At 47.7% G+C, this 26,468-nt stretch overlaps 1 protein-coding gene and 1 pseudogene across 2 annotated transcripts in view; one reads left to right on the top strand and one right to left on the bottom strand.

Annotated features, from left to right (window-relative positions):
- The window catches only part of Tbc1d22a (TBC1 domain family member 22A), a 334,236-nt gene that overhangs the window by 297 nt on the left and 307,471 nt on the right, over window positions 1–26,468 (top strand). For both annotated transcript variants that reach the window (XM_026394283.2, XM_026394282.2), the window contains exons 2-3: window positions 24,237–24,293; window positions 25,238–25,578. In XM_026394283.2, coding sequence (XP_026250068.2) covers window positions 24,237–24,293; window positions 25,238–25,578 — 398 coding nt within the window. The remainder of the gene's footprint in view (window positions 1–24,236; window positions 24,294–25,237; window positions 25,579–26,468) is intronic.
- On the bottom strand, window positions 18,883–19,354 carry LOC113186754 (small ribosomal subunit protein uS13 pseudogene; annotated as a pseudogene).

Genomic DNA, 26,468 nt, shown 5'->3' with positions numbered 1-26,468 from the left:
CGTGGGGTCCCGGCGGTGCCAGTGGCCGCCCGGAGAGCGGGCTGGCCAGGAGGGGAGGCGCCGCCGGGGGCTGTCCGGAGCGCGGACTCGGAGGCTCCCGGGCAGCCGGGCCGGGCGTTGGGCCGGCGCGAAGGGCCTCCCGCTCTGCTGGGCTGCGGCTCTGGCCTGGAGCCTGCAGGAGCGTTGGAGGCGCCCTGAGAATTCCCATCTTCCCACTTTCTGGCCCCCAAACCAACTCCAGAGTTGTGTCAACGAACGCAGGAAGCAAATTACAGTGAAAAAAATTAATACCTGAGTGCAGCTTCAAAGTCCTCTGTCGCTGGGCCCTGGGGAAGGAGGGTGCTACCTGGGGCCTTGGGGAAGGAGGGTGCTACCTGGGCCCTGGGGAAGGAGGGTGCTACCTGGGGCCTTGGGGAAGGAGGGTGCTACCTGGGCCCTGGGGATGGAGGGTGCTACTACCTGAGGCCAGAGCGTACTACCTGGGGCCCTGGGGAAGGAGGGTGCTACCTGGGGCCTTGGGGAAGGAGGGTGCTACCTGGGGCCCTGGGGAAGGAGGGTGGTACCTGGGGCCCTGGGGAAGGAGGGTGGTACCTGGGGCCCTGGGGAAGGAGGGAGCTACCTGGGAGATACCTCGGGTGAGGTCAGCTATTGGTGGGAACTGGTCGGAGGCGAGTGCTTCAAGATTTCCTGTTTGTTCTATCCCAAGGCGAAAGCCTGCGATCTTGAAAATTAAGAATTGTGATATAAAATAAGTAGAATCCTCATGAACATGGTGAAGTGATCTGTGCGCCTTTGTTTCACAGTAGACCCCATCGTGTGAGTTTTAGAATCGTAAACTTTGGCACTCACTTCATCCAGTCAGAAAAGCTTGTTTTTCAGCGTCTTGGGGAGTTAGCCAGGAGTTACTGATGGCGCAGATACAGTGACTTGAAGGGAGCCATCAAAGGCGGCCAGAGTCCCTGTTTTACTCTGCCAGTGTTGGGCTTGACTGAACAATATGAGTTTTCATCAAAACCAATGTTAGGGTCCAAGATACGGTGAAAATTCTGAAATAGTAGGGAATAGGAGGTCCTAGTGGTGACAGGGCAAAGGATCCCATGGCAGTATAGCTTTCATATGTTGCTTTTAGGGCTTGAGGTTTTGGACCCTTTCATCTAAATTCTAGTTGTTGTTATTATTATTTTTTAAAAATATTTATTTTTTAGTTGTAGTTGGACACAAAACCTTTATTTCACTTATTTATTTTTACGTGGTGCTGAGGATCAAACCCAGGGTCTCACACATGCAAGGCCAGCGCTCTACCACTGAGCCATAACCCCAGCCCCTATTATTATTATTATTATTATTATTAGTGGTGCTGGGGATAGAACCCAAGTCTTCCTGCATGCTAGGCAAGCTCTCTGCTACTGGGCTACATCCAGGGCCCTCTAATTAGTTCTTAACAATCAAAGGAGAAGGAAGAATAATAGAGCTGTTGTGTAGTTAAAACAGTGAATAAACCTTTAGATTGAAGACGGTGTCTCTTGGTAGTTTGTCTTTGTACTGAGTTGAGTGGTGTCTTCTCTAAGTTCATGTCTGTCTGGAACCTGTGAGTGTGAACTTTTTTTGGAAATAGGATCTTTGCAAAATTAACAAATCTTGGATTTGGATTGGCCCTAATCCTAAGACCAGTGTCCTCATATGAAAATGGAAATTTGAACACAGACTCAGAGACATAAGGAAGATGGCCATGTGAAGATGGACATAGAGGTTGGAGCCACGTGTTTACAAGCCAATGAGAGCCAGGGATGGCTGGCAGCCACCAGAAGCTGGAAGTGCCTGAGAAGGATCCTCCCTTAGAGTTTCTTAGAGAGCATGACCCTGCTGATACTTCAATTTCACGATTGTGGTCTCCATAACTGATAGTACATGTCTGTTATTTTAAGCCACTATATTTGTGGTGGCAGACAAAGGAAACTAATATGGCCTCCACTTTCTTTTGTGAAAGTGGCATTAGCCAGCCTTGGAGTTTGGTGCCATGCTGTGTCTTAGGCCCTTTTGAGAGCAGCTTCCAGGTACAGTTACAGAGATGCAGTGGAGTTTTGAGAGTTGTCAGAGGCTGTTACTGAAGAGGGCAAGGCAAATTCAAGAAGTTGGGCCCAAAAGAGAGGCCTCTCCAGCCTCTGGGTTGCTTTCCATTCTGTGGCCCTCACCTGTGACAGAATGGAACTCTCCATGAAGAAGAGTTGTTATGGTGTGTTTTTTCTATCAGTAGGTGGTGGTCACTGCCCACACTCTGGGTCTTCACTTATGCCAGTGCCGTTCTAGCAGAGCTGCTAACTAGGTTCCTGTGGCTTTGCCAGTGGTTCCCATGATAATGAACCTCCAACAGGGAAACCCAGGAGGGAGACTACACCTCCCATAGTATACCTGACTGTGGAGGGACCTGTACAGCACAGCCCTTAAAGATGCCATGACATGTGGCTGACGTTTATCAAGCACTCAGGTTGACTGGTCCTGTTCTTGGTGTTTCATAAGTGTTATGTTTTCTGTTATTTTGTAGTTTGTAAAACACATGCTTTGTCCTCTAGGCAACACTCACTGAGGCAGACTGGGTTAAAACCCAATGGTCAATTCTCTTGCAATGTTATGCCACAGGTGGATGTTTTTGCATGACATCTAAGGCCCTTTATAACCTCATCACTACTCAAAATGTTTAGCCACATCTGCCACCCAGCCTTTCTTTGAACTTTGCCCTCAGCAGTGCTAATGGGCTTCTGGGTTCTTCTTTGTTCCATGCTGTTTAGTGCCTCTCGCTTTTGAGCTCTTGTGGTCTACCTGAATGTTCCTTCCCTCCCTTTGCTGGGCTTTCTTTTCTTACTTTTCAGAATTCACCTGCAGCATGCCTCTTTTTAAAGCTTTGCCTGTAGATGTGCAGCTTGAACTTTGGTATTCTTTTATGAGTTACCTTTTTCACCAGGCAGTGAATTCTGCAAGGTTAGGGAGTGTGCCTCATCTTACATTGTTAGTACTGAGAAATGGTGGTTCATCCAGACTCTTGCACGTTGGTCTGAAGAGGTCAAGGTCATGTGCTGCATGAGAGTTGGTCTTATTGGTAAACCCTCTGTTCTGCACACCCCCTGGTTTTTGGTTGTGTATTTGAGACTTTCTTTTTCACCTTAAATTTCTTTTCATCTTTTTTTCTTTAGAAATTGCCTTTCTGGATGAGGCAGCCAAATGTGGTCTGGTAGAAAGACCTCTGAGTAGGAGTTGGGTGGGTTCTAGCCTTCTCTTTCTGTTATCTGTCTGACATTCACCATGTCTTGTCACGCTGAAGCCATTGGTTTCTGCATCCAAAATGTGAGGGGATTGTATTAGACCTGTGTGGCTGTGGTGTCCAGGGGAAGGTTTGTTTGGTCTAGGTGGATTCTCTTTGATTAGAAAAGGAGAGGCCTCTAGGACTAGTTTTGAGAGTTTGATAAGTCATTTATCCAGTGTTTATTTGACCCATGCTTTATGCCTGGACTGGCTCCAGGTGTGATGGTTACATCAGTGAACAAAATAAGATCTGTGTTTTCACGGAGCTCAACGATGTGGAAGAGCAGAGGATCAGTAACCACCAAGAGAGAGTTTCACTGTTGGGAGGTGATAACTACTGTCAAAACTTGAGGTGGGAAAGGCGGGTAGGTGGCTCAGAGGCAGGTGCAAGAGGGAGGGTTTCATGGTGATAAGGTGCTTGGGGACCTCCTCACTGAGAAGATGCCTTTTGAGTAAAGATTTGCAGGAGGTGAGGGAAAGCCCCCTGGGCAGCTGAGAGAAGAGCAGTTCAGGCAGAGGGATGAGCAGGCACCAAGGTGCTGACCCAGCAGAGGGGCTGGGATACTTGAGGAGAGCAGCAAGTGGCCAGTGTGACTACAGCCAGTCTTGTGGTCACAGTGAAGGATAGATTGTTATGCATTCATTCTGAGGGGTGAGGGGCCTGTGGAGGCTTGAGCAGAGGTATGGCATGGGCTGCCTTGGTGTAACAGGATTTCTTTGGCTGCTCCATTGAGACTGGAGGTATGAGGGGAGCAAGGGCAGAAGCCCTGGGACCAGGTAGGAGGCTCTAGCAAACCTCAGTCTCGGTGGTGGGGAGAGGCAGAGGCATGTGGTCAGAGTCTGGAACTGTGGTCTCTGACTCTCTGAGGCCTGCTCTTTCTTGGGCTGTGGACTCGTTTGGCGCTCGAAGGCTGTTGCTTTCCACAGTTGCATTTGGAATTCCACCGCAAGGCAAACCCTGCGCGCTGGGTTCAGGAACACAGGCAGCCTTTCAGCGGGGGTGTGGTGTTTGCTGTTTTAGCACAACTCTGCTGACAGGAGCTAGGCTTGAGCCTGGCATGTGTGGCATGACATTTGTAAGGTGATGTGTCAAGAAAGGCCAGCTTGACTACGGCAAGGTCATGGCGCTTGGGACGCAGCTGGAGCAGAGGCAGGTCTGAGTGTCTGGTTCTGTCAGCTTCCAGCTTCCACTGTTGGACCCAGGAGGAATCTGAGCCAATGGGATAGTCAGCTCAGCAGGCCAGCGTCTGTCACCAGCTGAAGGAGAGGTGTTGCTGGGGGATAATGAAGTCATTCAGATGTGGTGAACGCCTCTGAGGTCCCAGCAGCTATGTTGAATGTAGGCAAGCAGACATGGCCCAAGGAGGCTAGAGGAGCAGGGGCAGCAAGCACAGAGGTACAAATGCTGGTTGGTGCGCCTTGGGAGGCAGCACTATGGGCACGTTGGCAGAATAACAGGGTCCTGTGTGGATAGAATGGTCGTGTCCTCCCTGAGCACGTCCTGCCTGAGATGAGGTCTGGAAGTGGAGAAGGAGCCAGGCTGCCTGAGAGTCCTCTTGCAGGGAGGAGTGGCTGGGTTCAGGTGCCTGTGGCCGGAGGAGCTCCCACATTCACTGCTAAGCGGGATGTCACCGGTGCAGGTTCTGGGCCAGGGGATAGGCATGTAGTGGAAAGACTCCCAGCCCTCCAAAAGTATCTGCTTCTTCATTCCTGGAACTGTTTATTACATGACAGAGGGGAATTGAGGCTGCCAGTCAGCGGAGCCTGACATGAGGGGGTTGTGTGGATTGTTTAGTGGGCCCCATGTAACCATACAGATTCCTAAAAGTGGCCAGAGTGATTTGTGGTGATATGGACTTGGTCCAAAGTTGCTGGCCTTGCATGTGGAGGAGGGGGTCATGAACCAAGGAATGTGAGTGCCTTTAGAAACTGGGAATGGCCTTCCACTGACAGTCAGGAGAATGGGGATCTTAGTCCTGCAACTGTAAGAAACTTAATTCTGCCCACATCCAGAATGAGCAGGAAAGGGCTTCTTCCTTTGAGCTTCCAGGAAGGAAGATACCTGACTGACTCCCAGACTTTAGCTGGTGACATCCCTTTGGACTTCTGACCTCTACAACTTTAAGATAATATGTGTGCATGCGCGCACGCCTTGGGGAATGTGCTAAAGGGTATATGAGGGGAAGGAATTGCAGGTTGCCCCCAGCATTTCCCTCGGCAGAATCCTGCTCTTAGACACGAGCAGGGGTACCTTGGTTAGCGGCCTTGTAACTGCAGGAGGAGCTCTGCAAAGTGCAGTTGGTCTCAGGTGGCAGGAGGTGGTTGGAGGGCAGGGCCCAGGAACCAGGTAGAGGCTCTTGTCAAATGCTTAGCTGTGCCCTGGCACCAGCTCTCTGTCCTGTGTTCTTACAGCTCTTTATGTCCTTGCTTGTGGGTTTGAAGTGGCTGTTTTCTGGGAAGACCCCTCACTCCCGATTTTCCCTGTTTCAAAGCCCAGGAGCCCTGGAGTTTATGTCCTGGCAGGGATTATGTATTGGGCGGGGAGTCGGGTTTTTCCCCTCATCCCTCTGTGTGATTGATGCAGGCCTTGGGAGCAATGGTGGGTGAATTGTCACCATGGTCCCATTCCCTTTTACTTGTTTTTCTCTCCAGTAGTCACTTTTCATGTAACTTAATGTCTCTGAGACACTTTAAAATTTTTTTTTTAGTTATAGATGGACACAATAACTTTACTTTATTTATTTATTTTTATTATTATTTTTTTTAATGTGCTGTGGAATGCAGTGCCTCACACTTGCTAGGCAAGTGCTCTGCCAATGAGCCATAACCCCAGCCCTCTCAGAGACATTTTTAAGACAAATTTAAGGTGAATCTTATTTTTCCTCTTACATATTTGTTTAATACAGCAACTCTGTACTCTTGTTAATTTTATTTTTTTGGAACCCAGTGGTGCTTTACCACTGAGTTACACTGAGCACATTTTTTTTTTTTTTCCCAAATTTTGAGGCAGGGTCTTGCTAAGTTGCTGAGATGGCCTTGAATATATGATCCTCCTGACTCAACCTCCCCAGTTGCTGGGATTGTAAGTGGGTGTCACCACACTGGGCTCTTGTTAATTTTAAGTGCAGACAAGAATGACTTAAAATAATAAATCCTTAATGATTTATTAAATCATGAGAGTAGAAAGTGTGTCTTATACCTGCAAATTGTTAGGGAAAGAGGAGGGCAAGGTGGAAGCAAAGAAGATACAGAGTATGACTTGTTTCTTTTCCTTTTTCCCAAACCACTGTGGTCTAGCCTGGCCCACGTGCAGCCAGGTTGAGGGCAGTGGGAAGTGGATAGGGCTGTCTTGGCTCTTGTGGGGCCAGAAAGTGACACCCCTCCCCACCCTCCGACAGGTTCAGTCTTCTGCTTTCTGGCTTACTTTATATTAGAAATACCTAGGAGCCACAAGAAATCAAACGCGTGCTTGAAGATGGATGGGTAAGGCAAACTTGACTTCTGTCAGAAGGGCTCTAGAGAATCTGGCTAGCTTGCTCATGTGGGCGAGCACTCTACCTAGTTTTATCCCTAAGGCAGTACTGCCTCTTGCCCTGATCCAGAAAAGGAGCTCGGGTTACAGTCTACATGACTGACTGATTTTAATATTTGGGCCTGGCAAAGGGAAGGGCTGTACTTAAAATAGTTACAGTTGGACCTTGTCAGTTAAGGCTAACACTGTATTCTGAAAATGGAGCAGCACACTTTCTGTTTCTCACACTAGTCAGCATTTATTAGTCAGGATTTGTTAAGTAATTTTTGTCTTCATTTAAAATTAAAGAGCTCAGTGTGGTGATGCCGCTTATAATCCCAGCAACTCGGAAGCTAGAGACAGGAGGATCACAAGTTCAAGACCAGCTTCAGCAATGTGCTGGTCTGCTCTGTGCAGCCCCTTTTGGTGCCTCGGGGGTCCTGGAACAGTTGCTGGTGTTCCTGCTATCGGGAGAGTGAGGGGTAGAGGACCTGATCGTCACTGTGTTTGGGAGCAGGAATGACCTAGCACAGGGTTCACTCTTGAAGACTCCAGGGAGAGGTCTGTGCAGAGCGGTCCCAGGGCAGGTGCTCTGTGCTGTGCTCATGGTGTGGAGATGGAAGCCCAGAAGGACCAGGCTGTGGAGGACACCTCGTTCTTGCCTTGGGCCAGTCTTTATAGCAGCTGCAGTGGGGAAGAGGCTCCCTGTCTTACAGATGAGGAAGCAGACTTGAAAGCTGAATCACTTGTTCAGAGTCATTCAGTTTGGGAGAGAGCCTGGGCTTGAACCTAAGGAATCAGTGTCCACAGTTTGTGCTCTTGATGTCTTAGCACATGCCTATATCTGTGCCCTGCAGCCCTTTTTGCACATCTCTGAGGGGGTCCGAGGGTGGGGAGAACACCCATAGGACTTGCTGGGCCCGCTGTCCTTGGAGCCTGCTGAGCTTAGCTAGAGGCTTGGCTTCTTAGCCAGAGGCCAGGGCCTGGAGACCTCTCTGGGGTTTTTCTGGGGCAAGGTGAGCAGCTGCTTCTAGGTTCAGCCTGGTGCCCTTTGCAGAGTGGAGGTAGAGATGTCTGAGCCCTGAAGGACTGAGGAGGGAACGGGGCTGCTGCGTTCTTCCCATTTTGGGGGTGCCCTGCTAAGGGAGACTTTGTTTTGAGTATGCCCAGCCTTCTTGTTCTCTCTTTCTGAAATGTCATTTCCTCTTTCCTGGGGAAATGTGTGGAGTTCCACCCCCAAGTGCTGAGGGTCATGACAAGGCACATAAAATTTGATGTGCTCAGCTGGTTAGAGAAGCTGTGGATTCCCTTACTGCAGTCAGCCAGAGCTGAGGATGCTGTTGGGGCGGGGCCTGGGTGCAGGCCGGGCCTGGCATTATGGGGGTTCTCTTCCATGACTGCCTGCCTCCCTGCTTGGGCAGCAGTGAGGAAGCTGAGCCTCTGCCCAAGGCCCATGCTCCTTGGAGATTGGGGCCTGCCTATGCTGGTCCGCCTATCTGAGGCAGAGGCCTTTCTGGCTCCCTGGCCCCTAGTGTGCCTGGACACCTGAAAGCATTTGCTCTGTTCCGCATGTTTCTTCCCAGGTGTTCTTGCTTGTCTCAGGGTTTACCCTCCAGGGTTGGATTATAGAGGGATATTTTGGCCTGGCATGAGAGTAGGGTTCCATCTTTTTCCTCAAGCACACTGTACCAGATGCCAGACCCGTGGTAGAGCTCCTCAATGTGCCACCAATCACAGTTGCTTCTCCCTGGTGTGCTTTTCTTGCTGCATTGATGGGAAATGGACTTATACCTGGAGAGACAAACATTCTAGACCCTGTCCTCTGGATGAGGGATGAGCCCTCAGCAGAGTGGGTTTGGGCATGGCACAGGTGGAGAGGCAGATCAAAGGACTAGGTCTTGGAGAGGGGACAAGTCCCTCAGTGTCATTGTGCACTTCAGAGGCTGCTTGACCCATGGCTTCTGTTGTCTTCACGGAATGTGTTGGCAGGTGGCCAGCCAGAAGGGGGTGGGACTCCCTACAGATCGGCCCTGGGGGCAGGAAAAGGGAGCTGCTGCTTTGCTTGTTTCAGAATTGACATGGAATCTGGGAGGAAGAGTGATGAGGAGCATTAACCATAGTTTTATAGGTTTGGCCATAGTTTCCTCCTCCTGTTGGGACCTCGGGACTTGCTTTCGGGGTAGGGAATAACACGTGCCCCCCTTCTGAGAGTATGTCTGACACTCAGTGTCCTCAGGCGCATGATAATCCTTGTACAGTGACTGCTGCTTGATGTAGTGGTTCTTAAAGAAATGTGGTGTGAGCTGGGGATGTGGCTCAAGCGGTAGTGGGCTCGCCTGGCATGCGCAGGGCGCTGGGTTCGATCCTCAGCACCACATAAAAATAAAATAAAGATGTTGTGTCCACCAAAAACTACAAAATAAATATTAAAAAATTCTCTCTCTCTCTCAAAAAAAAAAAAAAAAAAAAAAGAAAGAAATGTTGGTGTGGTCCCTGTTTTGTTTTCTTTTTGAATTAATCCCTGTCTTGGTTAATTTTCCATAAATCAGTCACCAGAGCCTTGGTAGTGTTTTGTGTGTCAGCCAGATGGGCTTTCCTAACCTATCATGACCGGGCTCTATTACGACTGATCAAGCACAAAAGCACAGGAACTCTTAAGAGATGTTATCTGGTAGTATTTATTATGAGGGATGTACTGTGTTTTTAGAAAAATTTCTTCAAAGAAAAAAAAATCCCTAGTCATTGAAATGTTTACATTGTTAAAAAAGAAAAAAAAAAAGACTACACCAAGCAGTCTCTGGATGCCCTCTGTGCACAGCAGGCCCTGGGGTGTGCAGAGGGGATGGGTCCCCTTGCTGAGGAGGCAGAGATGCCAGCTGGGACTTCTGCCCCAGGGGAGTTTGTGGTCAGCATGGCAGTGGGGGGACTGGGAACTCATGGCAGGGTGGGTGGGAAATATTATGAATGAGGTGACATGGTCTTTCCCTTTGGGCCCTTTTATTGGGGGTGGGAGTATTGGCTGGGCAGGGCCTTCTTGGCCTTGGAAGGGTGTGAACCCAGGTGAGGTTGTGGAAAAGTCAGTAGCATGTTGCCGTAGCTCCCTGAGAATAGAGGAGCCTGGAGTCAGTGACAAGGACAGGCTGTATGGCTGGCAGGCAGGGAGGGGTCAGTTGCTGAGAGTGGTGTGCTTGGGAGTTTAGACCGGAAGCTGTTTTTTATGTTTGCAGCTGGGGAAGATTCTGAGCAGGGACAGTCTGATTAGACCTCTTACTTCCATCTCTTGTGCTCTTGCTGTGTGCCAGACCAGGCTCACTCAGTCAAGGGGACCGGCCAGACTCATGTGGCCCAGGGAGGACAAGGCCAAACTGGGATCCAGGATGAGAGCCATGGCCATGGCCATGTGGAAGACCAGAGTGAGAGGAGGTGAGGGCCATGGCTGAGGGGAAGGGGCCAAAAGGGGATGAGGGCCATGGTCGAGGGAAGAGAGTGGGTAGAGGAGGTGAGGGCTGTGGTGGAGGGAAGAGAGTGGTCTAGAGGAGGTTTGGGCTGTGGTCGAGGGGAAGAGAGTGGGTGGAAGTGAGGGCCACGATTGAGGGGAGGAAAGGGGCAGAGGAGGTGAGGGCTATGATTGAAGAGAAGAGAGGGGTAGAGGAGGTGAGGGCCACAGGAACAGAGGGGAGGAGAGGGGTAGAGGAGGTGAGGGCCATGGTACAGTGGAAGAGAGTGAGGCCATGGCCCTGCTGCAGAGGGGACGAGAGAGAGCAGGGACGTTTAGGAGTGGGCAGTTCAGTTTATCCAGCAGTGGTATTCTAGATTGACTGTGTGTCCTACAGTGAAGATGGTGATGTGACTGGGCTGGGTGTGTGCACGTCACCTAGAGAAGGACAGCAGAGCATGTGCAGGCCTGGCAGGGAACCTGAGAAGTTTCGAGTTCTTTCCTAATGGCCATGGGGAGGTCTCGAAGGATTGTAGGCCAGCAAGTGACTTTTTCCCGACTGGCACTGGAGGTCAGGGCTGAAGCCAGAGCTGGAGCAGCTGGGGGCTATTGCAGTTCTCTTGTGGGGGGAAGGTGAGCCTGGGTTTGGGCTGATGGAGGAAGTTCTGGGTGGTCTTGAAAGACACGGGCCCTGACTGTGGTGGGGTACTTCCTCTCCGGACACTGTGGCCCTTAGGCTTGTGCATTGCTGTTCACAGAGCTTGAGTTGTGAGAAAGTGGAAATGTGGTCAGGATGAGAGGAGATGGAATGATGGTCCAGGGCAGTGAGACTGTCGGAGTTCTGGTTGTCAGACCCTGGCCCAGGGAGAGCTAGGAGGCCACTGGGTGAAAGGAGTGCCAGGGGAAGGTGTTAGGCAGGATGAGCACTGTCTTGCCGCTGGAGGGCTGGTGGACAGTGCTGACATTGTCTCAGGTGGGCTTCTATGAATAGGAGGAAGAGATAACACTCGTGGGGACCTGTTAATGTCCTGGAGACCCTTGTTTGAGAATCATTTTCCTGGAGCTGGTCAGTGGTCAGGAGACTGGGGACTGGGCTTTAGGGGTAGAGCCTGTAGGTAACCCTGACAGGCTTGGCTCACTAATTATCCAGGTCTCTGTGGACTCTGAGTGCTCTGGAGCTCCTGGCCCAGGGGGACTCCAGATTACTGGGAGCCTGAGGGCAGGGGAAGTGTTATTGCCAGGTAGAGTGGTGTGGGTGTTAGTGGAGGGACGGTCCTGGGGCCACATCTATACTGCAATTGACTCCTTGAGGCACACTTGATTTTCAGATCATGCTGTGGGTAGAGGCAGCAGTGGGATTGTGTAATGTTGGAATGGTGTTTTTTTGGTACATTTTCCCCCAAAGCCCTCTCAAGTTAATTTCCTTGGAGAAGTTACTTCTTATAAATCTGGGAAGCATCACTATGTGTTAGAATGAGCCAGATGGAAAATCAGTTGCTAATATAGTTCATAATTCAGAAAATTGCTGTTGAACCCAGAGGGGGCAGTGAGTAGTGACCATGCTTGGGGCTGAGATGTTGCAGAGCCTGAACTGCAGTTGGCTGGATGACTTGCTTGTTTGTTTCATGTACCTGAAACATGAAGGCGTTTTATCGTATGTGGGATGTCAGTTCTCTTTCATTTGGTCATGCCCAGAACACTCCATACCTTTTTTCTCTTAGTCTTCACTGTTTGACTCACCTCTGTCTTTACCAGCTGCTGTGGAATTTGCAAACACAAGCTGTCTAGCCTGCACCTCCAGTATTGTTCTCCAGGGCAGCACCATGGTGCAGGGCTCCAAATTCAAGCCAGAAACCTCTCGAGAAGCGAGGGGTTCCTCCTGCTGTTGCCAGCTCAGTGGCTCCTGGCTCCTGGAAGCACCCCAAGGCCAGGCTGTCACTCGTGTGCTGTCTTCCTTCTGGCACCAACACTGGGCGCGGCAGGGTGCAGTGCCTGCTGAGTGACTCTGTGAAGGTGTCATAGGAAACGTATTCCATGGTGCTGTGCAAGGGAAGCCCATCTCTGGGAACTTGGCTGCCCACAGGAACTTCTCAGAAAGGATTGGGTTTTGATTTTTTTTTCCTTTTAAAATGTCCCTGAGATTCAGAGCCCTGTGTGGCATTGCCCTGGAGGCCTTTCTCTTCCTCATGGACGTTTCCCAACTGGCAGTGCCTGTCCTCTTGCAGACCCATCTCCCTGCAGGTGCCCTCCACTTCTGTGGGATGCCTTCCCACCCCGTCCACTTCTGTGGGATGCCTTCCCACCCCGTTCTTGGTCCACTTCTTCCATTTACTATTGGTGGTGTTAAATGAAGTTTCCTTGTGTGAAAGGTAAATAAGCTTTGTCATGGACCCCAGGGACTGTCTGGGGAAGTCCTCTTCAGGGCACAGTGTCCTGGGTGTCTCTTTGCTGCCCCCCTGGCCTGTGCTTTGTTTGGATCAATCCCCTTTCACCTGGATGTGCCTGGGTAGGTCACAGGGTTGGCACCTTCATTTGGTTTCATTCGTTTGCTCTTCCACCTGAGAAGCCTCCTTCCTGGCAGCAGAGTGGTGATCATGAGAAAGCAGGTGGAATGACCCCTGCTGTTGCTTGCTGGAACAGATCAGTCCTTAAGTTTCCGTTTTCTTAGTTGGCAGTGGTTCCATCTGGAGACCCTTGTTTGAGTTGTGAGAAAGTGGAAATGTGGTCAGGATGAGAGGAGATGGAACGATGGTCCAGGGCAGTGAGATTGTCGGAGTTCTGGTTGTCAGACCCTGGCCCAGGAAGAGCTAGGAGGCCACTGGGTGAAAGTGGTGCCAGGGGTGGTAAAGTTTCTGTCATTTTCATGTGAAGTATGCTGAAACTTTTTCTTTTGTGGTGTCACCATTACAAACTTTAGTTATTCAGTGTGGGGAGAGGTTTAGTGGGTGATACTGGTCAGCCAGGTGCTTGGTGTTGAGCAGCCTTGCTTGTCTGGCCTCTGCCTACATGGCCTCCTGATCTTCCTGGACTCAGTGCATTCAGGGAGGACTCTGCCCCTCCCTTTCCTTCCCTCATCCATCACATCCATTCATATAGATACGTCACTTACATACCAAGCAGTTCATCTGTTTGAAATGTTCAGTTTAGGTGTGTTCACAGTTATTTAATCATTACCATAATCAATTTCAGAATAATTTATCACCATAGAAAGGAAGCCCCATACCTACTAGGAGTCACTCCCCGCCCCCTAAACCACTCATCTACTCTATCTCTATGATTTACCTATCCTGGATGTTTCATAGAAATGGGGTCATACCACATGTGTTGGCATAATATCCTCAAGGTTCTGTGCTGTAGTATGCAGCAGGACAGGTGCTCCTGGCCTCCAGTGGGCTTATGTGCTAATGTGTGCACATTGTAAGTGGACAGAGTCCTTGGGGTGGATGTGTATTAACATTTTTGATCTCCCATCCTCCTGTCTTAGCTGCAGGGTGCACTGCAGAGTATCGTGGTCCCAGTGAACTTGGGCTGACCCTGCTCAGTGCTAAGGCGGGCATTTTATGTGCATGGCTAGCCTGGGAGATCAGAATTCACATTTGAAGTATGCTTTCTGTATATGTTACTTTCACACCATTGTTGTTGAAAAGTTGAAGTTGAATTGTCAGAAAGTGGGGACATTGACACTTAATTCCTTTTATGACCTAATATTCCACTGTGTGGTTAGGCCATGTTTTGTTTACCCATTCTTCAGCTAGTAGACTTTGGGCTTTTCCACATTTTGTTGCTTATGAATAGTGTTACAGGAGTTTTTCTGTGGACATGTGTCCCTTCTCTGGGGCATGTTCCTCGGAGGGGAGCTGTGGTGACTGTTCAGCTTTGAGGAGCTGCCAGGCTCTTTCCCATGTTCACTCTTGCTGGTGGCCACCATGCCAAGGCTCCCATTTTTCTGCATTCTTGAGGTGGTACTGGCCTCGTCATTTAAATTTTTGCCATCTTGCCTGGGTGAAGGGATGTCTCATTGTGGTTTTGATTTGCAGTTCTCTTATGGCTAATGAGGTCGCAAATGTTTTGGCAGGTTTCTATGTCCAAGGTGAAAGGAGTGGAGACAGACTTTTCAGGATCACATTACTGGAGAATCCTTCCTGTTCTTACCCTTCTGAATAAACAGGACGGTGCTCCAGTAGTGTGATATCTGCTGCCCCTGCACCTCACCTCCCAGGACCGGGTCATCTTGACATTCAGAGAGGCTCCACAGTCTGAAAATTATACACAGTGCTCAGGTGTCCCTGTTCCAGCAGGAGGAGGTGGACATCACACACGTGCACTGGGTGCTGCTGTGTTCCTGGGCCAGTTTCCTTTCCTTCATCCTGGGTGATTGTTATTCTGGATCACATATTTTTACCACTTATATGTGTGTTCAAAAGTGATATCTACTATTTTACATTTAGAACCTTTTTTAAAGATTATTTATTCTACTTAGTTGTACATGACAGCAGAATGCATTTCAATTTATTGTACACAAATGGAGTGCAACATTTCAATTCTCTGGTAGAACCTTTTATTTTTTATTTTTTTTTGGTATTGGGGAATGAACTCAGGTCTTCACTATGTGAGGTGTGTATTCTATCACTGAGCTACACCCCAACACCCTCCCCCCTTTTTAAAAAATTTTGGGATAGGGTCTTGCTAAGCTGCCCAGGCTAGTCTCAAACCTGAGATCCTCCTGTCCCAGCCTCTGGAGTAGCTGAGATTATAGGTGAGTCACTTTGAGTCACTTTGCCTGGCTTAAATTTTTTTTTTTTTAAATAAAGGATTGATTCTCTCTCTCTCTCTGTGTTAATACATACAGATATGCATATATATATGTATATGTATATATATATATATGTATATATATGTGTGTATGTGTGTTGCTTTTTAGTGTTTATAAATTTATCAATATCTATTCTGTTAGGTCTGATTCATATTTGTTGCAGCTAATATTCTATTATATGTAGATATACCATTTTGTTTATTCATTCTTCAGTTTGTAATGGACATCTGAATTTTTCTCAAAAAAATTTTTTTTCTTTTTAATATTGCATACTTTGCTGAATCTGTCTCCTGTACGCGTACGAGGATTTTTCTAGGCTTGTGAACCAGGAAGTGATGTTATATCATGTGGATCTGCTTTTCATGAAGAATCGCTGAGGCTCTCTTTAAGACTGTAGAATGCTGCAGAATTGGAAAGCAGTATGATTTATGTGAAAATATTGTTAGTTAATGTTTTGAAGAAAGATTTCATTATCTGAATGAAATAGGTGGCTTACTTGCCACTTCTTTTCAAATAACTTTGATGGAAGTCTGTTTTTCTTTTTAGCTATGCAAGACCAAATAAAAATTCAACTTTAATAAGATGAAATGAGGTTCCTTTGGTCTGAGCTTGAACTTTGTTGGAGCATTTTCTGCCCAGTAAACACAGGTGGCTGCCTATGAGGAATTGATGAGTTCTGGCTCTGCTGGAAGGAAAAGCCTGCTGTCTCTGGTGCCGGCACAGAGGCTTTTGTGAAGATGACAAGCAAACAGTGCCCTGTGGGCCAGGCTGCCTGCTAGTTTTCAACCCTGTGAATGCACTGGGAGTAACAGGAGGAGCTTGAGGAGGAGGAAGACAGCAGGCTGATCCTGGTAAATGCGCCTCACAGGCCACTTCATGCTGTTCACCGCGTGTCACCTGGTTATCTCATTTCACACCCGTTGTTTTCTTTTGTGTGTGTGTGATCCCTAGCCCTTTTTATTTTTATTTTGACACAGGCTCTCACTCAATTACTGAGGGTCTCACTGTGTGGCCCAGGCTGGCCTTGGACTGTGCAAGGCCCTAGGTTCAATCTCTAGGACCACAAAAAAGAAAGCAAACTAATAAACAACAACAAAACCTACCAGCTAGTGTTAGAGCTGGAACTTGAACTTGGGCCTTTTGATTCTTAAACCTGGAAGCTCTCTGCCAATGTCACAGAGACCTCCGAGGAATTTTAGGAGAAAGACACGATGGATGTGTTGTATTTGATCTAAACAGACAATGTGCCTTAAAAAAATAATCTGTCTATCTATGTGTAATTTTTTGGAATATGGCAAATGTTTGATTCTACTCATAGACTCTTTGGTCAGAAAGTCTGATAGGGCACAGTGGGGACTGCTGCTCTGTCCATGGTGTCCTGGGTATCACTGGGAGCACTTGAACCGGGGGCTGGATAGGGGGCTGGGTCACTGGTCCGGGGTGGATTGGGTTGTCAGCAGGAGTCCCAGCTAGTGCTGTCAGTGGTCTGGGACACCTCTGGGTGCTCCTCAAGCTGGTGGGTTTCCTCATGATGCTGGTTGGTTTCTGAGAGAGAACCCAGGCAGCCGGGGGCAGTTGCATTGCCTTTTTCTTTCTTTTTTTTGGTCCTGGGGATTGAACTCAGGGGCACTCGATCCCTGAGCCACACCCCCAACCCTATTTTGTATTTTATTTAGAGACAGGGTCTCATTGAATTGCTTAGTGCCTTGCTTTTGTTGAGGCTAGCTTTGAACTTGCCATCCTCCTGTCTCAGCCTCCTGAGCCGCTGGGATTTCAGGCCACTGTGCCTGGCTTGCATTGCCTTTTAAAAAGTGACAGCGTTTTCATTGAGAGGTTCAGCTGGAACACAGGTCACCTGTTTAAATTCACACACAATAGCATTCGCCATTTAAATTTGTAATTCAGTGGTTTTTAGTGTTTTCAAAGAGTTGTAGCCACAGTCAGTTTAAGGACATGTTTTTCATCTGAAATAAAATTCCAACAAAACAAAACAAAAACAATCATCCTGGTCTCCCTTCCCCTAAGCCCTGAACAACCAATAATAGACACTCTCTGTAGAATTGCCTCTTCTAGACACTTCTAGTAAATGGAATCATGTTTTTATAATTTTTTTATAGTTGTAGATGGATATCATGCCTTTATTTTATTTATTGTGTGGTGCTGAGGATTGAACCCAGTGTCTCCTTGCAGGCGCTTTGCCACTGAGCCATGCCCCAGCCCCCATATGTGTTTTTTGATTGGCTTCTTGTACTTCTTGTTTTCAAGTTTTGTTGGGGTCTGCCCTGAACAGGAACTATGCTCAAACCTTTAAGTCCTGAGTAAAGAGGTCCTGGACTGGTATTGTACCCTGCGATGCAAGTGGACTTCACCTCCACCTGGATAAGAAAGGTGCAGTTCTGGGAGTGGGCGTCACCTGATGGGGTGAATTATACCCACCTGTTTGCTGTAATCCTACCCTTTTGCCCTTTTTTGGATAGAATGTTCTATGGATTAGCTCCCCTCGTTAATAAAATCTGGGTTCAAGGCGTGCTCTCTTTCTTGGCTGCCTTGCTATCTTTGTGGGAGTTGGGTCAGACAGGCCATCACAGAACCCAAAGAAAAAGGTATTTCTCTGTGTGTCATTATTTCCTGCCAGCCCAGTTCACCTGGAGTGACTTTGACCTGTTTAGTTGTGTGTTGCCACAAGGGTTCATTCTTGTAGCATGTGTGTTTTTCAGCAAAATAAAACTCCGTCGACATTTGAGGTGTTTCTACCTTTTGTCATTATGAATAATGCTTCTGTGAATATCTCTGTGAATATTTTTGTGAGTATTTGCTTTTTTTGGTACACCTTTTCTCTTGGGTATGTAATATTGGGAGTGGAATTACTGGGCTGTCAGGAAACTATATTTAATTGGTTGAGGAACTGTCAGACTTTTCCAAAGCAGCTGCACCATTTTCCATTCCCATCAGTAACCTTTGAAGTTTCTTTCTCTACTACCTCACCAACATGCCATTGTCTTTTTTTTTTGTACTGGGGATTGAACCCAGGAGTGTTCTACCACTGAGCTATGTTCCCAGCCCTTTTTTATATTTTAGTTGTAGTTGGACACAATACCTTCACTTTTTTATACTTAGTTGTAGTTGGACACAATACCGTCACTTTATTTATTTTTTACGTGGTACTGAGGATTGATCCCAGCGCTTTGCACGTGGTAGGCTAGCCCTGTTCTGCTGAGCCACAACCCCTAGCCCGCTTCCAGCCCTTTAAAAATTTTTTTTTTGAGACAAGGTTTTGCTAAGTTGCCTAGCCTGGCCTTGTAGTCTTCCTGTTTCAGCCTCCTGAGTCACTAGGATTAGAGACATGTGCCACTGAGCCCAGTCCTTTGCCTCTTTTTAAATTGCTTTGACTTCTTATTAGTTTGTTTTAAGATTCTTCATGTGTTCTAGATACCAAGCTTTATCAGATGTGTGATTTGCTAAGAATTTCTCCTGTTGGTGGGAGCCTTTGAAGCACAGACACTTTTTAGTTTTGATGACAGCTAATTTGTTGTTTTTGTTGCTCTTGGTGTCATACCTAAGGAGTGATTGTCTAGTGAATATCACTCTTGCGCTTTCTGCTGATTAAGGTTCATAGTTTTAGTTCTCTTATGTTTGGGTCATTGATTTTTTTTAAAGAATTTAACCTTTATTTTTTTTTATTTGTTTTTATGTGGTGCTGAGAATTAAACCCAGTGCCTTGCCCATGGGAAGCAAGGTTTCTGCCACTGAGCTACAACCCTGCCCTACTGGTCATTGATTTTTTTTTTCCCGGTATATAAACTATTTATTAACAGAAATGGCTTACAGACTCATTTCTTCTTAGATACGCCCACGGTGCGGCTGCGGCGCCCAGTGGTCTTAGTGTGCTGGCCTCGGACACGAAGGCCCCAGAAGTGGCACAGTCCCCTGTGGGCCCTAATCTTCTTCAGTCACTCCAGGTCCTCCCGGAGTTTATTGTCTAGACCATTGGCCAGAACCTGACTCTATTTTCCATCCTTTACATCCTTTTGTCTGTTCAAGAACCAGTGTGGGATCTTGTACTGTCGTGGATTCTGCATAATGGTGATCACACCTTCAACCTCATCTTCAGTGAGTTCTCCAGCCCTCTTGGTGAGGTCAATGTCTGCTTTCCTCAACACCACACGAGCATACCTTCGCCCCTCTCCCTTAATGGCAGTGATGGCAAAGGCTATTTTCCGCCGCCCGTTGATGTTTGTGTTGAGTACTCGCAAAATGTGCTGGAACTTTTCAGGAATCACTAGAGACATGGAGGCAGCAGAGCAGTGGCATATAGGCCTCCTGTGGAAGAGCCTGGTCATTGATTTTTGAGTTTGGTTTTGCATGTGGTAAGAAGCAGGGTGCAGCTTTATTGTTTTGTATGTGGGTATTGAATTGTCCCAGCACCACTGTTGACAAGACCATTTTTTCCTCACTGAATCATTTTCGTGCCCTTGTCAAGTCCAGTTGACTGTAAGGGCAAGGATTTGATTCTGCACTCTTAATTCTTTCCATCTATCTCTGTTTCTATGCCAGGCCCGTACATCCTGTGTATGGGTGCTGACTCTTGTAGTAAGTTTTGAAACCTGAAATTGTTGTTCTTTTTCATGACTGTTTTGACTGTTCTTGGTCCCTTGCATTTTGCCTGTTTCAGGCTCACCATGTGAATTTCTGCAAAGAAGCCAGCTAGGATTTTGGTAGGGATTTTGCTGAGTCTGCATTGAGTTTGGGGAATCTGGCCCTCTTAAGATCCAGCCATTTTTTTGGGGGGCGGGTACCAGGGATTGAACTCAGGGTACTTGACCACTGAGCCACATCCCCAGCCCTATTTAAAATTTTTTTTTTTTTAGTTGTAGATGGATACAATACCTTTATTTTTATTTATTTATTTTTATGTGGTGCTGAGGATCGAACCCAGGGCCTTACATGTGCCAAGGCTAATGCTCTACTACTGAGCCACAACCTCAGTCCCCCAGCCCTATTTTGTATTTTATTTAAAGATAGAGTCTCACTGAGTTGCTTAGCACCTCACTTTTGCTGAGGCTGGCTTTAAACTCGTGACTCTCCTGCCTTACTTCCCAAGCCACTGAGATTACAGGCATATGCCATTGCTCCTGGCTAGGATTTGGACATTTGATAAGGAACATAGGGTATCTTTCTGATTATTTAGGTCTTCAGTTTCTTTCAGCAATGTTTTGTAGTTCTTAAAATGTAAATGTTTATACTTAAATCGATTTATTTCTAAATATTTTTTTTAGTGCTTTCTTAGTGGGATTATTTTCTTTTTCTTTTTAAATATTTATTTTTTAGTTGTAGTTGGACACAATACCTTTATTTCACTTATTTATTTTTTATGTGGTGCTGAGGATCGAACCCAGGGTCTCGCATGTGTGAGGCGAGCGCTCTACCACTGAGCCACAACCCCAGCCCTGGGATTATTTTCTTAATTTTATTTTTGGATTTTTTTTTTTTGCACTTGTGTAGTATTGCAGTTAACTTTTGTGTGTTGATCTTGTATCCTGAAATCTTGTTTTTTAGTTCTAATAGATTTTTAGTGAGTTCCTTAGGACCTCCTAAATACAGGATTATTTTTCTTGTCAGGTAGTATTACTCTAGCCAGATAGATACCCTTTATTTCTCGTATGATTTGCCTAAGTGGGACCTCTGGTACAGTGCCAAGCAAGAGTGAGAAGAGCAGTTAGGCTTGTCCCCTTCCTGCACTTAGGAGGACAATTTTTAGTCCTTCACCAGCGGAGTGTTAGCTTTGGAATTTGAAGATGATACCTTCTCATCCTGGCTTGTTGAGAATTTTTATCATGAAATGGTGCCATTTTTGTCAAATGCTTTTCTGTATTTATGTAGGTGATCATGTGGTTTTATCCTTTCTTTTCACGTGGTGTGTGGCATTGAGTGAGTTGGGTAGTGAAGCCAACCTTGCATTCCGGCGCAGCCGTGGGCCTGGACTTTCTCCTGTGGGGAGTGTTTTGGCTACTAATTCAGTTTCTTTGCATTATGTATGTCTAATCATTTTTTCTGTTTCTCTGTGGATAAATTTTGATGATTTGTCTTCCTGGGCTTTGTCCATTTCATCTCAGTTACCTAATGTGTTGGTGTGTAGTGGTCCACTATCTTCTGGTATAGTTCTTAAAAACATTTCTGTCAGGTTAACAATCTCCTCTTTGCTTCTAGTTTTAGTAATTTGAGTCTTCTTTCTCTTCCTTTCAGTCAGTCTTGGTAACATTGTCCTCTTTGTTCTTTTGGTTTTGCTATTATTCCTCTTTTTTTTTTTAATATGTACAAATTTGTTATTTGTTCTAGTTAGTCATAGATTTTTGAGGAGACAACCAGCCAGTGCTGCCCTCACCTGCAGTCCCGCCGTGGTGCTGGGTTCCTCTCTTCCTTTGGGTGGGGTGGCCCGTTGAGTGTTTCTGTGTGACATTTCATTTGAAGAGTTGGTTTACTGCAGGAGTGCCCCCTCTCACTGGTACTCAGTGAAACCCTGCAGAACAGAACCAAGCTGCACGTGTTGACGTTCCTGCATGAAAAACAAGCCTGAAAGCCAGGTTGCAAAAGGTGCACGTGTGACGGTGATATTAACATAGCATGCGGCCCGGAGACCTGTTGCACACACTCTCTGGAGTATTCCCCAAGGTGGAAGCACCTGTCTGGGCATTATGCATGCTAAGTACACTTGGCAGCTGCCTCTGAGGATGCAGGAAAGGGAGTGGAACTGAGGAGGATTTCAGCTCTGGGTGACAGAGTGTTAGGATCTGGTGGAACTCAAATCTCTGGGTGATGCTTGTGTGGATGTTTCTCACATTTTAGGTATCATTAAGCTGGCCTCGCAACCTGCAGGGACTTGTGACTCAGGGAAGACCCCAGGTTTCCATCTTGGATGGCAGTAGTCATATCTGTGGTTTGTTGGTTTATGGGGACCAAAGGAACTGACATGTTGGATTCTGAGTAAGTGGAATCTCTGCTTGAGACGACTGTTCTTGATGTCTTCTGGCTTGCAGGAGCTTGGAGCAAACATGCAGGCTGTTGAGAGTGGCTGAAGCCGAGTTGTGGTCATGGGGCCGTCCCTCTGCTTCTTGGTATGCATCATTCCTTTTGTAAAAGCATTGATCCAGCCCCTGTCACTGGCCTGGTCCGTGGCCTGTGGTGGCTACGACATCAGCACTCAGGACAGTGCCTGGCATAGGGCAGGTCCTTATTGGCTGAGCAGATGGATCTGAGCTTTCTGGTTTCTTTTTCAGCGTGAGGGCAAATCTTATCCTGATATGTGCAGAAATAAATGTGGTGTTTGGAGTTCCTTTAGAATTGTCTTCTGAAATCACTCTGTTCTCTTATTGACTTACTTGGAAGTCAAGAGTTGTAGCCAGGCTCTTTGAATTCCCTTCACTTCCTGGTGTCCATCCTCTGTGGAGTGAAGCCTTCCTGGACTCAGGATCAGGGAAGCCTGACATGAGCATGTTCCTGCTCACTGCAGCGGTGGCCCCTGGATGCCACTTTTATTCCCCGCCTCGTTCATTCTCTGCTTTGCCCTCAGACCTCATGCATCTGCTCTCTCCACCTAGAATTTTCTACCTGGTACATTTTTCTAGGTCTAGGTGTCAAGCAAAACCCAAGACTGGGTGTCAGTGTTCCCATGGTGTGTCTCGCAGGAACTACCATAGAGCATGACATAGGCTACCTTATTTTTCGCTTCTGAAGCTGTTGTAAAATCCTTAATGATTTGGATTGTGTTGTACTTATTTTTGCTTCCTTCATCCTGTCATAGAGTTGATATCCAACAATGTTTGTTACATTTTACTGAAAAATGTTCTGCTACAGGCATAGAAATGAATAGAAAGTAGAACACTGCAAAATGACCCAATGTAATGTTTTTTAAAAATATTTTTAATTGTAGATGGACATAGTACTTATATTTTATTTATTTTTATGTGGGTCTGAGGCTGGAACCCAGTGAGATGTGCCACACAAGCATTGTACCACTGAGCTACCACCTTAGCCCCAAGGTAATATTTTAATGTATATGAAAGATGACATCCTCAAGCCAGTTTGGAGGAGAGCTTATAATAAGTGGTATTAGAACAATTGATTTTTTTTTTTAAAGAGAGAGTGAGAGAGGAGAGAGAGAGAGAGAGAGAGAAAGAATTTTTAATATTTATTTTTTAGTTCTCGGCAGACACAACATCTTTGTTGGTATGTGGTGCTGAGGATCGAACCCGGGTCGCACGCATACCAGGCGAGCGCGCTACCGCTTGAGCCACATCCCCAGCCCAGAACAATTGATTTTTAAAAAAGTTTCCTAATAAACACTATGTAGTGAAATAAAGCAAATTATAGATGGATTTTAAAATAAGGGTTAAAGATGTGAAAAAAACAGAAGTGTGAAAAAGCACATAGTTGGGAATTTATGCAGTTTCAGAAAGGGGGGGCCTTCCCTTGTGGTCACCACAGTGGATCCTATGTGAAGGAGACAAGAGTGGTGGACCTTGCCACCGGTGACTAGGAAAACAGATTTGTCACTGGTGTTCATTTTCCGTTGCTACTCTAACGAATTGGCAAAAACTTATTGCCTTACAACAATGTATGTGTCATCTCAGGACTCTGGATGTCAGAAGTCTGACAAAGGTCTCTCTGGGCCAAAATCAAGCTGTCAATAGGATCTCCTTCTGGAGGCTCCAGGGAGAACCCTTTTCTTTCCAGTGTACCGTGATAAAACCATTAATTCTTTAGAAACATTATGTTCTTTTGGTGCTGCTGCGTTTGACATTCAGACAAAGTGATGAGAATTCCCAGACAGGCATTCGTATGTGTTTGTGAACAGCTTGTGTGACGGACAGTGCCCCCAAGGGCCTCGTCTCTCAGTGGGTGCCTGAGTTCTGTGGTGGTGCCTGGAGGGCTGCGGTGCCTGTGCAGCCCGTTCTCAGGAAGGGCCTAAATGCCCTGCTTGTGTGTGGTGGGTGGGCCTCTGTGGTGCCACGCATTCCTCCTCGACCTGCCCTTAGGACCTGGCATGGAGGAGGGTTGTGGTGGCCCGTGAGTTGCTGCTTCCACAGTGGTGTGGCTTATGAGGAGCTGTCCCTTCTCCTGAGTCAGTGGTGGGCTCTCAGCAATGCCAAAGAAAAGCTGATTTGTTTTCTCCTTTTTGTTAGCATCCAGCATGTGTATGGAGCCCAGCACCCACCTTTTGATCCACTGTTACATGGCACGTAAGTGACATTTCCTTTCACTTTTGGCTTCACAGCTGCTTTGAGGAGGGCTGAGGTAGCCAGTGTCTTCCTACTGTCCTCCAGCTCACTGAGACTCCCAAGGGCAGGGAAAGTAGCCTCTCATTTGGCAGACGTGGACCAGGCAACTGCTTCTTGCGAGACACCGCTGTCCTTGCCTAGCTCATCCTGCAGTGGGACAGGTGACACAAGGGCTGCAGCTGCGTGTGTTTGGGGGTGGAGCCTTGCAGGACAGGGAGCTGGTGCCGTTAACTGGTGCAGCCTGGCTTCAGGTCGTTCCTGGAGGCTCATCTGACTCCTCCTCTCTTGCCTGCTGCCCTGGTCCTTGCTGCTACACCACAGCAGGTGGGAGCAGAGGGAGTGGGTCTTGGTGGGTACTTGTGGGAGGGTGCTGGTGTGGCTGCAGCACTCACCTGTGTGCACGCTTCCTGACATCTGCAGGGCTGATGTTGTATGTTGTCACATTTCTGGGGAGTCTCCTTTAATGATACTGTTTCCAAACGTGCATACCACAGGCTGTGCTCTCTGCACAGTCCTTGCTGCCCCAGCCCCTCAGCCGTTGCTGTGGGAGCTTTGCTGAGATGCTGGGAGCATGCAACTCAGTTTGCGGGTCCAGACTTAAATGAGTTCAGGCTGTGAGTCTGAATAGCGTTGCCCCGAAGTCCTGTGCTTCCTAGTGGGGTTCCGTGGGTGGGATGACAGCTGCTGCTCAGCTTGGCTACTCTAAAAACCTTCTCCTTGCCGTGGCTGGATCCTCCTGCACTTTGCCTCGTCTCATTATGCTCTCTGTGTGACTCGTGTTTGAGTTCTCACAGCACCTTCCTCTAGACTGAGCGCCTTCCTGAGTGGGGGCTCTTTCCTGCTGATTTAGGACGTGTGCTGCCGCTCCTCTGAGTGGGTGCAGTAATGGTGCCTTTGCTTTGCAGTTTGCTCAAGTCCACACCCAAGGTGCCAACCACCCCAGTGAAGGCCAAGAGGGTCAGCACCTTCCAGGAGTTCGAGAGCAACACTAGTGATGCCTGGGATGCTGGGGAAGATGATGACGAGCTCCTGGCCATGGCGGCCGAGAGCCTGAACACTGAGGTGGTCATGGAGACAGCCCACCGCGTCCTGCGCAACCACAGCCAGCGGCAGGCCCGGCCTGTGCTGCAGGAGGAGCCAGTGCCCACGCAGGAACCAGCACCTGCAACAGAGCCGCTCACAGCTCCAAGCGGGGACCTCCGGCTGGTGAAGTCTGTCAGCGAGAGCCACACATCCTGTCCCGAAGGTAGGTGGGGTGCACCAAGGTAGTGACATGCCTTTCGTCCTGGGAGACAGGAGATGAGAGGGTGCCTGTTGTTCTTATGCAGGACTCCCACCCAGAAAATCTTAAGGTCACCTTCCATGGAGCTGCAGTGTCCCCAGGCAGGGGTGGTGGTCTGTGCTTTTCCCTTCAGGTCCTGATGTGCTTTTCTTTGCTCCTCTGAGCTGTCACTTTCCTCCAGAGGAAGTGGCAGGGCTGGTGGTTTTTGGGGTGATTCCCAAGAGGGCCACTGAGGAGCATGGTGTCTTGTGGGATCCCCATCTTCCTCTGAAAGATGCTGGCTGTGCCGAAGGCTGTCTTGCATCCCTTCCTCAGGTTTAGGGTGCTGTCTCCGCATTTACAGATGAGAAAGCCGGAATCATCATGGTAGCCTTGGATGCAGACCTGTGCTTCGTACCTGGTCTAGTTTTCAAAAACGCCTTCTGGGAATTAATGAACTTCTAAAATGTTCCATGTCTCTTGAGCTAGAATATATGAGTTATTTCACATGATCATTTTTCAGTATTGGAATGTAACAAATTTGAAAGTCTTTAAGCTTACGGATGGACAGCCAGATGTGGCTCTTGCAGCTGATTGAAAGTCCTGGTGATGATGGAAGTACACGCTTCCCACCTTCCCATGCTTAATCCTGCCAGGGTGCTTTCAGCTGTGGCACTCCTGGTGTTGCCTGCTCACAGACTGCTGATGTTGAAACTTGACGAGCTGTGAAGGCCACTTCTCAAGCCCCTGGGGGTCTGGGTTGAATTTGTGACAGCTGCCTCTGTTAGTGATGGTCTTCCACACTCCAGATGCCAGGGCTGAGAGTGGGCAGGACTAGGAGGTGTATGGTGGGATATCCTGAGCAGATGCAAGCT

This window comes from Urocitellus parryii, chromosome 5 (genome assembly GCF_045843805.1).
Source record: "Urocitellus parryii isolate mUroPar1 chromosome 5, mUroPar1.hap1, whole genome shotgun sequence".
Classification (NCBI taxonomy): Eukaryota; Metazoa; Chordata; class Mammalia; order Rodentia; family Sciuridae; genus Urocitellus; species Urocitellus parryii.
Note: the sequence above shows the minus strand (reverse complement) of the source record. Positions and strands in the feature narration are given on the sequence as shown.